This window comes from Scyliorhinus torazame, chromosome 12 (assembly GCF_047496885.1).
Source record: "Scyliorhinus torazame isolate Kashiwa2021f chromosome 12, sScyTor2.1, whole genome shotgun sequence".
Lineage (NCBI taxonomy): Eukaryota > Metazoa > Chordata > Chondrichthyes > Carcharhiniformes > Scyliorhinidae > Scyliorhinus > Scyliorhinus torazame.
In genome coordinates, this window is record NC_092718.1 from 10,739,607 (window position 1) to 10,756,005 (window position 16,399).

At 51.6% G+C, this 16,399-nt stretch overlaps 1 protein-coding gene across 1 annotated transcript in view; it reads right to left on the reverse strand.

The window, feature by feature from the left end:
• LOC140387312 (uncharacterized) overlaps nt 1-16,399 on the reverse strand; it is a 404,134-nt gene that overhangs the window by 151,240 nt on the left and 236,495 nt on the right. Inside the window, exon 23 of the mRNA XM_072470241.1 lies at nt 14,674-14,833. Coding sequence (XP_072326342.1) covers nt 14,674-14,833 — 160 coding nt within the window. The remainder of the gene's footprint in view (nt 1-14,673; nt 14,834-16,399) is intronic.

Consider the following 16,399-nt stretch of genomic DNA (forward strand, 5'->3'; position numbering starts at 1 on the left):
GGACAGTGACCCGGGGCCGGGATTCGAACCCCCGTCCTCAGTGCCGAAGGCTGCAGTGCTAACCCCTGTGCCACGTGTCGCCCATCTTTAGCCTTTTAAATCTGAACAGCGGGTTGCACCCTTGGGACCAAAATCATTTCAATCTTTCCTGAAGAATTGAAATTTGGTGTGACTCGCCAAACGCTTTAAAAGATATTTGTGTCATCTTTCGACGTCAAGCCCCCATGGGAGATCACAGCCCCCATGGGAGATCACAGCCCCCATGGGAGATCACAGCCCCCATGGGAGATCACAGCCCCCATGGGAGATCACAGCCCCCATGGGAGATCACAGCCCCCATGGGAGATCACAGCCCCCATGGGAGATCACAGCCCCCATGGGAGATCACATAAGATCCCATGGAAGAATTTCAAAGCAGAGCAAAGAGTTCTCCCCCAATTCCCTCCCCATTCCCGTGACCTGGACAATACTTACCCCTAAGTCGATATCACAAAAACAGATGATTTGATCGTTATCACATTGCTATTTGTGGGATCGTGCTGTGCGCAAATTGCCTGCATTACAACAGTGACTACACTTCAAATGTACTTTATTGGTTGGAAAGCGCTGAATGGTGCCATAGCAATGCAATATTTTTCTCAATTTGTTGTTATTAGCAGAGACAGTGGAGTAATAATAATCTTTATTAATATCACAAGTAGGCTTATATTAACACTGCAAAGAAGTTACTGTGAAAAACCCCTAGTCGCCACATTCCGGCGCCTGTTCGGGTACACAGAGGGAGAATTCAGAATGTCCAATTCACCTAACAAGCACGTCTTTCGAGAATTGTGGGAGGAAACCGGAGCGCCCGGAGGAAACCCACGCAGACACGGGGAGAACGTGCAGACTCCGCTCCATATTGATGAGGGGCCGGCGTGCGTAAGATGTTCCCCGCGCATGCGCAGGATGGCGCCGCCCCAACTGCACATGCGCAGGACTGGGCTGCCCCAACTGCGCATGCGCGGGTTGGCGTGGCGACGCTGGAGCGGTGTGAACCGCTCCAGCGCCATGCTGGCCCCCTGTGGCGGTCGTGTCCGGGCCCTGTTTGTGGCGTCGTGAAACGTGGCGGCGTTCACGATGGCGCGAACACTTGGCCTCAATATCGTAGAATCGCCCCCCCCTAGTCTCAGCAATGGACACTGTAAAACCATGAATGTCCTTACCCGGTCTGGCCGACATGTGACTCCAGGCCCATAGCATTGTGGCTGACCTCTGAAATGACCCAGAAATCCACTTCGTTGAAGAGTCTTTAGGGATGGTCAACAAATGCTGACCCAGCCAACAAAACCCACATCCCAAATAATAAAAATAAAACAAAAATAACAGCTCAGAAAGTCCCTTATTTGGTCAGGTCATACCTCTGAGTTTTCATCTGTCTGTTGTCAACTGCTTTGTGGCATGTTAGACACTGAGAATGACCAGTTCCACTTCCCTCAGTGAAACTGCTTTAAGATAAAGAGCTCTCAGAGAGCTGATAAAAGTTTGTTAGCTCCTTCACATCACATTATCTTGACCCACTTCAAACTGCAGGTTGCCCCTAATCAAACAGCCACTTAAGGAGGCTCCTTCTTAATCCATCTAAGCAGCAATCGCTCCGTCGGGTTCATGGGTTGAAGGTGCATTGAACCCTCTGTAGGTGACTGAATATTTTACAAACTCCTCACTGTCCTGAGGTCTGGAGCCTGACTGTGGAGTTTGATGTATGCGGAGTGAGGTGTGAGGAGTGTAGAGTGAGTGGAGAGTGGACCTTGTGCCTGCAGCAGCCAGGGTCAAAGAGTCAGCCACTTTTCAGCTTTTCTTTCAGATGGGCCTGCCCCCACTTTTCATTTCAGCAGCGTTCAATTTGCTCTGCTTGGTAACACAGGCAGGGTCTGCCAGTGTGTAATGTAGAGTGGGTTTGCTGTTCTGTGCAGACAAGATTGTACAATCCACTTGGACATGTGCAAGGGCGGGATTCTCCCGCAATCGGCGGGATGGCCCGACGCTGGCGCCAAGAACGGCGCGAACCACTCCGGCGTCGGGCTACCCGTAAGTTGCAGAATCCTCCCCACTTCCGGGGGCGAGGCCGTCACCGAAGGGCCACCGTGGCCCCGCGCATGTGTAGAGCCGCCGGCGTGTTCTCGTGCTTGCGCAGGGGGGTGTCTTCTCCGCGCCGGCCATGGCGGAGCCCTACAGAGGCCAGCGCGGAAGGAAGGAGTGCCCCCACGGCACAGGCCCGCCCGCAGATCAGTGGGCCCCGATCGCTGGCCAGGCCACCGTGGCCCCCCCCCCCCCCCCCCGGGGCAGGATCCCCCCCCCCCGCGCCCCCTGAGGACTCCACTGGACGCCTCCCAGCCAGGTCCTGCCGTGTGGGACCATGTCCATTTCACGCCGGCGGGACTGGCCAGGGACTGACGGTTGCTCGGCCCATCGGGGCCCGGAGAATTGCCGGGGGGCCGCTGCCAACGGCCCCCGACCGGCGTGGCGTAAACCCCGCCTGGAAACCTGCGCCGGAGAATGTCATAATATACACCAGTATATCATGGTGCAGATACACACTGATGGACACACAGCAAGACCAATCAACACACACAACACCGCAGCCAATCACCAGTTAGAGCACAAGCGCTATAAAGACAGAGGTCATCAGAGTTCCCGCTCATTCGGGATGCAGCCTCTCAGAAGGACAGAGCTCACAGCTTACAGCACAGATCCTCACCATGTGCTGAGTGCATAGACTGGTTAGGACAAGGCATAGGTCTTTAGTTTAATCTAACATCGTGTTAACCCACAGTGAAAGTATGTTCAACAGTTTCTAACTTAATAATTTAAGTGTTGGTGGCCTGTATGTGTTCCACGGATCCAGAGCACCCAACACATCATGATACCAGGAGTTGAGGGATATTAGAACTTCTTAGACCTACCTGCAAGTGATCTGCCTTCCGCCAGCATTCCGTCATCCTGCAAAATGGACAACGTCCGCCCGCTGCCGCCGCTCCGCATCACCGGTAACCTAGGGGCCAACTGGAAGATATTCAAACAACGCTTCCAGCTCTACCTTGGAGCCACAGACCGGGAAGCTGCCTCAGACACCAGGAAGATCGCTCTCTTCCTATCCACGGCCGGGGAACATGCCATCCACATTTTCAATTCTCTCACCTTTGCGGATGATGAAGATAAAACAAAGTTCAAGACGGTCCTCCTTAAATTTGACAGTCACTGCGACATCGAGGTGAATGAAAGTTTCGAGCGCTATGTATTCCAACAGCGTTTGCAGGGTAAGGATGAAGCTTTCCAGTCCTTTCTCACCCACCTCCGCATCCTTCTGCAGTCCTGTAGCGACGGGCCCACCTCTGACTCCATGATACGCGACCAGATCGTTTTTGGTGTTCATTCGGACCCCCTACGCCAGCAGCTCCTCAAGGTAAAGCAGCTCACCCTAGCGACCGCCATCGAGACCTGCGTGCTACATGAACACGCCACTAGTCGGTATTCCCACATCCAAGCAGCTGAAACGGCGCGGCAAGGTCCCCACGAGGCAGAACGGGTCCGAGCAATCGAGCAACTCCAGGGCCTCAGCCTGGATAAGGGCGGCCATTTTGCGTGCTTTTCGCAGACTCCCGCGCTTGTGCGCACCAAACAAGGGGACGGCGTCGTCGACGGACGTAATGCGCAGGCGCGCACCACTTACGACCGCACCGCGCATGCTGACGCCACGATGTGCGCCAACTGTGGCTCCGCCCACTAAAAGCGGCAATGCCCTGCCAAATCCCGGCAATGCCCGAGATGTGGGAAACTTGGACACCATGCTGCTGTATGCAGAGCAGCTCAGCCTGCCAACTCACATCGCTCCAGCCAGCCTCGCAAGAATGTTCGGGCAATTCAACCCATGGTCACCGAGTCCGATGCGGACCTGCTACCCAACATTGACACCGAGGACCCGAAGGCGTCTTTTCGAGACTGTATCGTTACAAAAAACAGGGTGTCCCCGGAAGCAAAGAATCCAGCCTCTATCGGTATACAGCATCGATCCAGACGATGAGTGGTGTGCCACCCTTACGGTCAACCGGTCCCAAATACGATTCTGCCTGGACACTGGTGCCTCCGTCAATCTGTTTAACACAGGGCTGGGGCTGTTTAGCACAAGGCTAAATCGCTGGCTTTGAAAGTAGACCAAGGCAGGCCAGCAGCACGGTTCAATTCCCGTAACAGCCTCCCCGAACAGGTGCCGTAATGTGGCGACTAGGGGCTTTTCACAGTAACTTCATTTGAAGCCTACTTGTGACAATAAGCGATTTTCATTTCATTTCAATCTCATTGGACTCCAAAGCCTTTGTGTCAAACCAGCCATCCTTCCATCAGCCTGCCAGCTATTAGATTATAATGGCAATGCCATTGCTGCCAGCGGCTCGTGCCAACTTGAAGTGACGCACAGGTCATGCAAGGCCATCCTTCCCTTTGAAATCGTGGGCTCCTCGAAAGCCTCCCTGCTTGGCGCGCAGGCATGCAAGCTGTTGAACCTAGTTCAGAAAGTTCACTCTCTCTCGCCTGCTGACACATGTGCCTTTCAGGACACCGACTTCAGGGCGCAACTCAACGCCATCATCAACCAGCACCACGACGTCTTTGAGGGCATGGGCACGCACCCGTACACCTACAAGATCTTATTGAAACAGAATGCCACGCCTGTGGTGCACGCACCTCGCAGGGTCCTCGCACCCCTTAAGGACCGCCTCAAGCAACAGCTGCAGGACCTCCAGAACCAAGGAGTGATTTCCAAAGTCATGGAACCGACCGACTGGGTCAGTTCCGTGGTATGTGTAAAAATGCCTTCCGGCGAATTGAGAATTTGCATTGATCCCAAGGATCTAAATCGCAATATTATGAGGGAGCATTATCCAATTCCCAAGTGCGAAGAGATCACATGTGAGATGGCTCGCGCCAAGCTCTTCACCAAACTCGACGCCTCAAAAGGATTCTGGCAAATCCAGCTCGACAAATCCAGCAGGAAACTTTGCACATTTAACACCCCCTTTGGCAGATATTGTTACAACAGGATGCCATTCGGGATCATATCTGCTTCAGAAGTGTTCCATAGGATTATGGAACAAATGATGGAAGGTATTGAAGGTGTTCGCGTCTATGTCGACGACATAATCATTTGGTCCACCACCCCGCAGGAGCATGTTAGTTGCCTCCAGCGCGTATTCAGACGTATACATGAGCATGGCCTCCGCCTCAACAGGGCCAAATGCTTTTTTGGTCAGACGGAACTCAAGTTCCTCGGGGACCACATCTCCCAATTGGGTGTGCAGCCAGATGCGGACAAGGTAGCTGTTATCACAGCGATGAAAACACCAGAGGACAAGAAGGCGGTCCTCCAATTTCTGGGCATGGTCAATTTTTTAGGGAAATTTATTCCTAACCTCGCCTCTCATACCACAGCTCTCAGGAACCTGGTCAGGAAGACGACAGACTTCCAATGGCTCCCTGCCCACGAGCGCGAATGGAGAAAACTCAAAACAAAACTGACCACGGCCCCGGTCTTAGCTTTCTTTGATCCAGCAAAGGAGACCAAAATTTTGACTGATGCCAGCCAATCCGGCATTGGGGCAGTGCTCCTTCAACGTGATGAGGCCTCATCATGGGCCCCCGTTGCATATGCGTCATGTGCCATGACCCCCACGGAGCAGAAAAGGAGTGCCTGGGCCTTCTGACCGGTGTGGTTAAGTTTCACGATTATGTCTATGGACTTCCGATGGGAACCGATGCAGGAAGTTGGAAGGTAGTAAAACAGGGACAGAAATAAAAGGCAGTAAGGGGGAAAGTGTAAGGCAGAGAAGCCATAGTCAAAAATCAAAAAGGGCGACAGTACAAGGTACAGTGACTGAGGGGAGCTCAGTGAATAGGACCAGGAATACTAAAAGAAATAAAACGGGAAGTGAAAACATGAATGGTAAGCGACGCGGCAGGTTGTTACAGGAAGATATGGGTTCGACGACAAGGAAAATTAGGAGAAAGGTTAAGAGGAAATATAACTTAGGAGAGGTTACTGATCGAGGTGTTAAGATTAAGAACAGAGGTAAAAAAGCCAACATAAATGTACTTTACCTGAATGCTCGTAGTATTCGGAATAAGGTAAATGAGTTGATGGTGCGAATCATCGTGAATGACTATGATTTAGTGGCCATTACTGAAACATGGTTAAAGGATGGTCACGACTGGGAGTTAAATATCTGAGGGTATCAAACTTTTCGGAAGGACAGAGTGGATGGTAAGGGAGGTGGTGTAGCTCTGTTATTTAAGGATGACATCCAGGCAACAGTAAGGGATGACATCAGTGCTATGGAGGATAAGGTTGAATCCATTTGGGTGGAAATCAGGAATAGTAAGGCGAAAAAGTCACTGATAGGAGTAATCTATAGGCCACCAAATAGTAACATTATGGTGGGGCAGGCAATGAAGAAAGAAATAACAGATGCATATAGAAATGGTACAGCAGTTATCATGGGGGATTTTAATCTACATGTTGATTGGTTTAACCAGGTCGGTCAAGGCAGCCTTGAGGAGGAGTTTATAGAATGTATTCGCGATAGTTTCCTCGAACAGTATGTAATGAAACCTACGAGGGAACAAGCGGTCCTAGATCTGGTCCTGTGTAATGAGACAGGATTGATTCAGGATCTCATAGTTAGGGATCCTCTCGGAAGGAGCGATCACAATATGGTGGAATTTAAAATACAGATGGAGGGTGAGAAGGTAAAATCAAGCACGAGTGTTTTGTGCTTAAACAAAGGAGATTACAATGGGATGAGAGAAGAACTAGCTAAGGTAGACTGGGAGCAAAGACTTTATGGTGAAACAGTTGAGGAACAGTGGAGAACCTTCCAAGTGATTTTTCACAGTGCCCAGCAAAGGTTTATACCAACAAAAAGGAAGGACAGTAAAAAGAGGGAACATCGACCGTGGATATCTAAGGAAATAAGGGAGAGTATCAAATTGAAGGAAAAAACATACAAAGTAGCAAAGATCAGTGGGAGACTAGAGGACTGGGAAATCTTTAGGGGGCAACAGAAAGCTACTAAAAAAGCTATAAAGAAGAGTAAGATAGATTATGAGAGTAAACTTGCTCAGAATATAAAAACAGATAGTAAAAGTTTCTACAAATACATAAAACAAAAAAGAGTGGCTAAGGTAAATATTGGTCCTTTAGAGGATGAGAAGGGAGATTTAATAATGGGAGATGAGGAAATGGCTGAGGAACTGAACAAGTTTTTTGGGTCGGTCTTCACAGTGGAAGACACAAATAACATGCCAGTGACTGATGGAAATGAGGCTATGACAGGTGAGGACCTTGAGAGGATTGATATCACCAAGGAGGTAGTGATGGGCAAGCTAATGGGGCTAAAGGTAGACAAGTCTCCTGGCCCTGATGGAATGCATCCCAGAGTGCTAAAAGAGATGGCTAGGGAAATTGCAAATGCACTAGTGATAATTTACCAAAATTCACTAGACTCTGGGGTGGTCCCGGCGGATTGGAAATTAGCAAACGTGACACCACTGTTTAAAAAAGGAGGTAGGCAGAAAGTGGGTAATTATAGGCCAGTGAGCTTAACTTCGGTAGTAGGGAAGATGCTGGATTCTATCATCAAGGAAGAAATAGCGAGGCATCTGGATGGAAATTGTCCCATTGGACAGACGCAGCATGGGTTCATAAAGGGCAGGTCGTGCCTAACTAATTTAGTGGAATTTTTTGAGGACATTAACAGTGCGGTAGATAACTGGGAGCCAATGGATGTGGTATATCTGGATTTCCAGAAAGTCTTTGACAAGGTGCCACACAAAAGGTTGTTGCTTAAGATAAAGATGCATGGCATTAAGGGGAAAGTAGTAGCATGGATAGAGGATTGGTTAATTAATAGAAAGCAAAGAGTGGGGATTAATGGGTGTTTCTCTGGTTGGCAATCAGTAGCTAGTGGTGTCCCTCAGGGATCAGTGTTGGGCCCACAATTGTTCACAATTTACATAGATGATTTGGAGTTGGGGACCAAGGGCAATGTGTCCAAGTTTGCAGACGACACTAAGATAAGTGGTAAAGCAAAAAGTGCAGAGGATACTGGAAGTCTGCAGAGGGATTTGGATAGGCTAAGTGAATGGGCTAGGGTCTGGCAGATAGAATACAAAGTTGACAAATGTGAGGTTATCCATTTTGGTAGGAATAACAGCAAAAGGGATTATTATTTAAATGATAAAATAGTAAAACATGCTGCTGTGCAGAGAGACCTGGGTGTGCTAGTGCATGAGTCGCAGAAAGGTGGTTTTCAGGTGCAACAGGTGATTAAGAAGGCAAATGGATTTTGTCCTTCATTGCTAGAGGGATGGAGTTTAAGACTAGGGAGGTTATGCTGCAATTGTATAAGGAGTTAGTGAGGCCACACCTGGAGTATTGTGTTCAGTTTTGGTCTCCTTACTTGAGAAAGGACGTACTGGCGCTGGAGGGTGTGCAGAGGAGATTCACTAGGTTAATCCCAGAGCTGAAGGGGTTGGATTACGAGGAGAGGTTGAGTAGACTGGGACTGTACTCGTTGGAATTTAGAAGGATGAGGGGGGATCTTATAGAAACATATAAAATTATGAAGGGAATAGATAGGATAGATACGGGCAGGTTGTTTCCACTGGCGGTTGAAAGCAGAACTAGGGGGCATAGCCCCAAAATAAGGGGAAGTAGATTTAGGACTGAGTTTAGGAGGAACTTCTTCACCCAAAGGGTTGTGAATCTATGGAATTCCTTGCCCAGTGAAGCAGTAGAGGCTCCTTCGTTAAATGTTTTTAAGATAAAGATAGATAGTTTTTTGAAGAATAAAGGGATTAAGGGTTATGGTGTTCGGGCCGGAAAGTGGAGCTGAGTCCACAAAAGATCAGCCATGATCTCATTGAATGGTGGAGCAGGCTCGAGGGGCCAGATGGCCTACTCCTGCTCCTAGTTCTTATGTTCTTATGTTCCTCAATTCACCGTCGAGACCGACCATCGCCCGCTGGTCAATATAATACAGAAAGACTTGAACGACATGACGCCTCGCCTCCAGCGTATTCTTCTCAAGCTCCGGCGATATGACTTCCAGCTGGTATACACCCAAGGCAAGGACCTCATCATTGCTGATGCTCTCTCCAGGGCAGTCAACACTCCATGTGACCCAGCGGGATTTGTCTGCCAGGTTGACGCCCATGTGGCCTTCGCAGCCTCCAATCTACCTGCCACGGATGAACACCTCGTCCAAATTCTGACCCTTTGCTACAGCGTGTCATGCGCCACCTAACAGACGGGTGGCTCAAGGGCCAATGCCCTCAGTTCTATAATGTCAGAAATGATCTGGCGGTAGTAGACGAGGTTCTTCTAAAACTGGACCGCATTGTCATCCCGCATAGCATGCGCCAGCTTGTCCTGGTACAACTACAAAAGGGCCACCTTGGCGTGGAAAAGTGCCGCCGACGGGCCCGAGAGGCAGTGTACTGGCCCGTCATTAATGAGGACATAGCCAACACAGTGCTCAACTGCCCCACTTGTCAGCACTTCCAGCCGGCCCAACCACGTGAGACCCTGCAGCCCCATGAGTTGGTCAAGTCACCATGGACCAAGGTGGGCATCGACCTGTTCCACGCGCTGGGTAGAGACCATGTCCTGATCATGGACTACTTTTCGAATTACCTGGAGGTGATACGGTTGCACGACATCACCTCGTCTGCAGTCATTCGTGCCTGTAAAGAAACCTTTGCTCGACACGGCATCCCGCTCACGGTTATGTCGGACAATGGCCCCTGCTTCGCCAGCCAGGAATGGTCCAACTTTGCCAGGCGGTACACTTTTGCCCATGTGACATCCAGTCCCCTGTACCCCCAATCCAACGGCAAAACGGAGTACATTTAGTCAAACGGGTCCTATGCAAGGCTGCCGATGCTGGGTCCGATTTCTACCTTGCCTTGCTGGCCTATAGCTCCGCCCCACTGTCCACTGGCCTGCCGCCAGCCCAGTTGCTTATGGGTCCATAAGACCATAAGATCTTAAGACATAGGAGCGGAAGTAAGGCCATTCGGCCCATCGAGTCCCTCCACCATTCAATCATGGCTGATTTCAACTCCATTTACCCACTCTCTCTCCATAGCCCTTAATTCCTCGAGAAATCAAGAATTTATCAACTTCTGTCTCAAAGACACTCAACGTCCCGGCCTCCACCGCCCTCTGTGGCAATGAATTCCACAGACCCACCACTCTCTGGCTGAAGAAATTTCTCCTCATCTCTGTTCTAAAGTGACTCCCTTTTATTCGAAGGCTGTGCCCCCGGGTCATACCCTGAGGATGACGGTGCCTTTCATGTCCCAGACCTCGACCACGTTCCAGTCCTTCGCCGGCTGGCATGGCGCCAAAGGCCTTTCCCGCCAGCCGGCGGGGCGGAAATCACTCCGGCGCGGGCCTAGCCCCTCAAGGTGAGGGCTTGGCCCCTTCTCCCCAGCTTTGGGGCGGCCCGATGCCGGGGTGGTTCCCGCCACTCCATTACGCCGGAACCCCCGCCCCGCCGGGTAGGGGAGAATATCCCGGCCGAGGTTTCCAGAGACTCATGTGTAGCTGAGGATAAGGATTTTTCCTCACCGCTGTCTGAAATCACTGAGCCCTTATTTTCAAACAATGACCCCGAGTTCTAGATTCCTCCAGAAGAGAAACATTCCCGTTTGGACGTGTGTATTGAATTTGCATTTATTACCCTATCAGGCAGTGCATTCCAAATCCTAACCACTTGCTGCATAATGAAACGTGTTACGTTTTCTTCTGTTACCAATCTCCTCTGATCTACGCCCTCAATTCTTTGGCCACTGAAAACAATTTTCCTTTAGTTACTCTATCTGAACATTCTATGAATTTGAAGGCCCCTACTAAGTCTCTTCATAGACTTCGCTGCTCCAAAGAAATACAAATTGTTTTATTTAGCAGGGGGTCCAATAATACTGAGTTACTGCGTCTCCAGCATTCCACCGTCACTCGCTGCTGTCTTTCCAAGGCTGCAGCTGCATTGCTTCAGCCTGAACGTACAGAGTTTGTTGACCTGTCACACTGACCTGTACATGTCTTCTGTTGTGCCTAGTTGCTCCATCATGAGTAAATTGAAACCATTTGTCTGCAGCGCAGGGTCAGGACAGTGAGGCGACCACACTCGGTTTATTTGCAATGGCTTCCACTGTCTCGTTTGCACAAATACCCAGTTTGTGCGGTGACAGATCTATCCTCCTGTCTACTCGTGGACTACGCTCGTTCAATTCTTTTCACAGATGCTCCCCACTCTGATTTACACTCGACAGCATCTCCTGGGATTAGATACGGATGCACCTGATCGTTATGGGATGGACAACAGCTTGTTTATTTAATTCCTATTTAAATAATGATTTACGAAACAATATCTTGACAATTCTGACCTCCTGTACTAAGAAATACTAAAGGAGGCCTGGGTATGGCACTGCCTGTAATATTTATCGGACAATTTGTAATAGATATCTCTCCGTCTGTGTTAGAGTAAAGCCAGGCACCAACAAACTGGCAAACTACCTTATGGGTTTCCCCCATTGGAGGGTGTTATTTTTAAATTAATTTAAAGTATCCAATTCTTTTTCCCAATTAAGGGGCAATTTAGCGTTGCCAATCCATCTACCCTGCACATCTTTGGGTTGTGGGGGTGAGACCCACGCAGACAGGGGGAGAATGTGCAAACTCCACACGGAAAGTGACCCGGGGCCAGGATAGAACTTGACAGAATAGAACAGGATAGATCCTTGGCGTCGTGAGGCAGCAAGGGTAACCACATCAACACTGCAATGAAGTTACTGTGAAAAGCCCCTAGTTGCCACACTCCGGCGCCTGTTCGGGTACACAGAGGGACTTGTGGGAGGAAACCGGAGCACATGCCATGGTGGATTTGAACCTGGGTCCCCAGAGCTTGGGGCGGGATTCTCCGACCCCCCCGCCGGGTCCCCTCCGCGTGAATCCCGCCCCCGCCGGTTGCCGAATTCTCCGGCACCGGAGATTCGGTGGGGGTGGGAATCACGCCGCGCCGGTTGGCGGCCCCCCCACCCCGGCGATTCTCCGGCCCGTGATGGGCCGAAGTCCCGCTGCTGGAATGCCTGTCCCGCCGGCGAGAATTAAACCACCTCTCTTACCGGTGGGACAAGACGGCGTGGGCGGGCTCCGGGGTCCTGGGGCGGGGCGTGGGGCGATCTGTCCCCGGGGGGTGCCCCCACGGTGGCCTGGCCCGCGATCAGGGCCCACTGATCCGTGGGCTGGCCTGTGCCGTGGGGGCACTCTTTTCCTTCCGCCTTCGCCATGGTCTCCACTATGGCGGAGGCTGAAGAGACCCCCTCCACTGCGCATGCGCGGGGATGCCGTGAGCGGCCACTGACGCTCCCGCGCATGCGCTGCTCGGCAAAGCCATTTCCGTGCCAGCTGGCGGGGCACCAAAGGCCTTTCCCGCCAGCTGGCGGGGCAGAAATCAGTCCGGCGCGGGCCTAGCCCCTCAAGGTGAGGGCTCGGCCCCTCAAGATGCGGAGTATTCCGCACCTTTGGGGCGGCGCGATGCCGGTCTGATTCGCGCCGTTTTTGGCGCCGGTCGGCGGACATCGCGCCGATTGCGGAGAATCCCGCCAATGATTCTGGACCTCTGGGTTACTAGTCTAGCGGCAATACCACTACACCACTGCCTCTCGTATACATCACTCAACACGTCAAGGCCAGTTCAACTGCCCACTTGATCAGAAGCACCGGAGAAATTGTTACTGTCAGTTTTTAAATCATGAAAATTAATCAGCAGTCAGTTCTGATTTGGAACAGTTTTGCCTATCCTGAGCCACATTCACTGGGTGTTGAACGCACAAAATAATTCAGGCCGTAACAATATTCTACTTCCCATTAATGAATAAAACATTTGGACATTACTGTGCATTGTACACGGGAAGTCAAATATAATCTCCAGGGGAAGTGGCAGTGTGATAATTGGACCAGTGGGTGGAAATTTAATTCATCCCCATTTTAAATTCAGATATTTGCTCTCTACGTTGGGCGGTATTCTCCACCCCCCACGCCGGGTGGGAGAATCGCATGGGCGCAGCGCGACACCCGCACGCGATTCTCCCCCCCCCCCCCCCGAAACCAGCGCCATGAGAATCGCGCCCGGCCGCTCGGAGAATCGCGGCAAACGGCGAGCGGCGATTCTCCAGCCCGGATGGGCCGAGCGGCCGGCGACGTTCACCCCTGGTCAGAGTTCACTGCCGGTGGGAACTCTGCGGGAACGCTGGGGGGGGGCGGCCTGTGGGGGGCTCCTTCACTGGGGGGTGGGGGCCTCCGATGGGGTCTGGCCCGCGATCGGGGCCCACCGATCGGTGGGTCGGCCTCTCCCCCCCCGGGCCTACTTCCTGGCACGGCCGGCCCCTGAACACTGACCCCATGTTGGGTCGGGGCCGGCATGCGTAAGACGTTCCTCACTCATGCGCAGGATGACATGACCCAACTGCGCATGCGCAGGATTGAGCTGCCCCAACTGCGCATGCGCAGGTTGGTGCGGCGCTGGAGCAGCGTGAACCGCTCCAGCGCCGTGCTGGCTCCCTGTGGGGGCCAGAATAGGTCGTGCCCGGGCCCTGTTCGCGCCGTCATGAAACGCGACGGCGCGAACACTTGGCCTCAATATCGGAGAATCTCACCCGTTATGTTTCCATTTATGGTCTCATGCCGAACATCTGTAATTGTAGCTATCTATGTAAACCTGTCACGCTGTAATAGCGGCCTCCTACCAGTGGTGGTGCTGAAGTGCTTCCGAGTGAGAGGGTGAATGAAAGGTATTACTATGTGACAAGGTAGCTTTGATTATAAATGTTGAGATAGGAATTTATAATGAACAAAGTTGATAAAATGTGGAAGCCTGGAAGCAGGAGGAATGGCGAATAATGGGAAGTGCTCCAAGAGGCGATAGGGATTAGCCGAGACTTGACAGGGTCCTTTCTCTCTGACAGGTTCCAAGTAAAGCCAGATTTGAGGCATTAACAACCCGGTTATCCCAGATCCAGAATAGAAAGTTGAGTCCACGTTTACTTGTGTCCCCCCCACTGTACACACTGTGCATCACCTCTGCCATGTACACCCCCTTGCTCAGTGTCCTTATTCTCCCTGATTTGATAAAAGGTAGGTTTTACTACGCCACAAGGGACTTACCACACTTGATTTTGGTAATTATTCAATTTATAATCCCTTGCATGAGAGTTCCCTCTCCTGTCAGAGCTCAGCACATCATCCAGGCTGACGTATCGGTGCAGTACTGAGGGAGTCCTGAACTGTCAAAGGCGCCTCCTTCTGAATGAAATGTTAAACAGAGGCCTCGCCTACCCTCACAGGAGGATGTAAAAGATCCCACAGCATTACTTCAAAGAAGAGCAGAGGGGCTCCCCCCCGATTATCCTGGACCAAACTCCCAAAAGCAAACCCGCTGCTCATTTATCTGACTTGGGGAAGCTTGCTGTGAAGCAACAGTGACAACGTTCCAAAATTACTCCATTGCATGGAAAACACTTTGGGAAGTTTTGAAAGGTGCTATAGAAATGCAGGTTCTTCACAGAAAGACTCACCCTGTTCGCTGGTATTGCATTCCTGGAGGTTACATTTCTGTGTGTTCTCGGGCCAGGGTTCGTGGTCGCACCGGCTGCTGTCCTCCTCCGCCTGACCTGTCACCGTGTTTACGCATTTCACCAGGCGTCGCTGGACCCCTCCCCCACAGCGTACGGTACACTGTTGTAAATCAGCAAAGTGAGAGGCTGAACGTCAGATTAGTCTCCCTTTCATTAAGGAGCCAAAATAAAGCCCTCCCAAGGACTGTGTCAGTATATACAGGGGGGATGGCAGCATGGTGGCGCAGTGGGTTAACACCGCGGCCTAACGGCACCGAGGGCCCAGGTTCGATCCCGGCTCTGGGTCACTGTCCGTGTGGAGTTTGCACATTCTCCCCGTGTTTGCTTGGGTTTCGCCCCCACAACCCAAAAGATGTGGAGGCTAGATGGATTGGCCACGCTAAATTGCCCTTCATTCGAAAAAAATGTATTGGGTATTCTAAATTTATTTTTAAAAAAGTATTTACAGGGGGTCCGAGGGAATGGGTCAATATTTAAGGGCGTCCCCAGGGAATGTGTCACTATGTACAGGGGAGTCCCCGGGGAGTGTGTCAGCATTTACAGGGGTTCCCTGGGGTGTGTGTCAGTATTTACAGGGGTTCCCCGAGGAGTGTGTGTCAGTATTTACAGGGGTGTTTCCGGGGAGCGTGTGTCAGTATTTACAGGGGTTCCCCGAGGAGTGTGTGTCAGTATTTACAGGGGGGTCCCCGGGGAGTGTGTCAGTATTTACAGGGGGGTCCCCGGGGAGTGTGTCAGTATTTACAGGGGTGTCCCCGGGGAGTGTGTGTCAGTATTTACAGGGGAGTCCCCAGGGAGTGTGTCAGTATTTACAGGGGAGTCCCCGGGGAGTGTGTGTCAGTATTTACAGGGGTGTTTCCGGGGAGTGTGTGTCAGTATTTACAGGGGGGTCCCCGGGGAGTGTGTCAGCATTTACAGGGGTTCCCCGGGGGGGGTGTGTCAGTATTTACAGGGGTTCCCCGGGGTGTGTGTCAGTATTTACAGGGGTTCCCCGAGGAGTGTGTGTCAGTATTTACAGGGGTGTTTCCGGGGAGTGTGTGTCAGTATTTACAGGGGTGTTTCCGGGGAGTGTGTGTCAGTATTTACAGGGGGTTCCCCGGGGAGCGTGTCAGTATTTACAGGGGGGTCCCCGGGGAGTGTGTCAGTATTTACAGGGGTGTCCCCGGGGAGTGTGTGTCAGTATTTACAGGGGGGTCCCCGGTGAGTGTGCGTCTGTATTTACAGGGGATCCCCGGGGTGTGTGTCAGTATTTACAGGGGAACCCCGGGGAGTGTGTGTTAGCATTTACAGGGGAGTCTCCGTGGAGTGTGTCAGTATTTACAGGGGGTCCCGAGGGAGCGTGTGTCAGTATTTACAGGGGGGTCCCCGTGGAGTGTGTCAGTATTTACAGGGGAGTCCCTGGGTGTGGGTCAGTATTTATGGGGGGGGGGGGTCCCTTGGGTGTGTGTCAGTATTTACAGGGGAGTCCCCGGGGAGTGTGTCAGTATTTACAGGGGAGTCCCCGGAGAGTGTGTCAGTATTTACAGGGGAGTCCCCAGGGACTGTGTCAGTATTTACAGGGGAGTCCCCGGGTGTGGGTCAGTATTTACAGGGGGGGGTCCCTTGGGTGTGTGTCAGTATTTACAGGGGATCCCCAGGGAGTGTGTCAGTATTTACAGGGGAGTCCCTG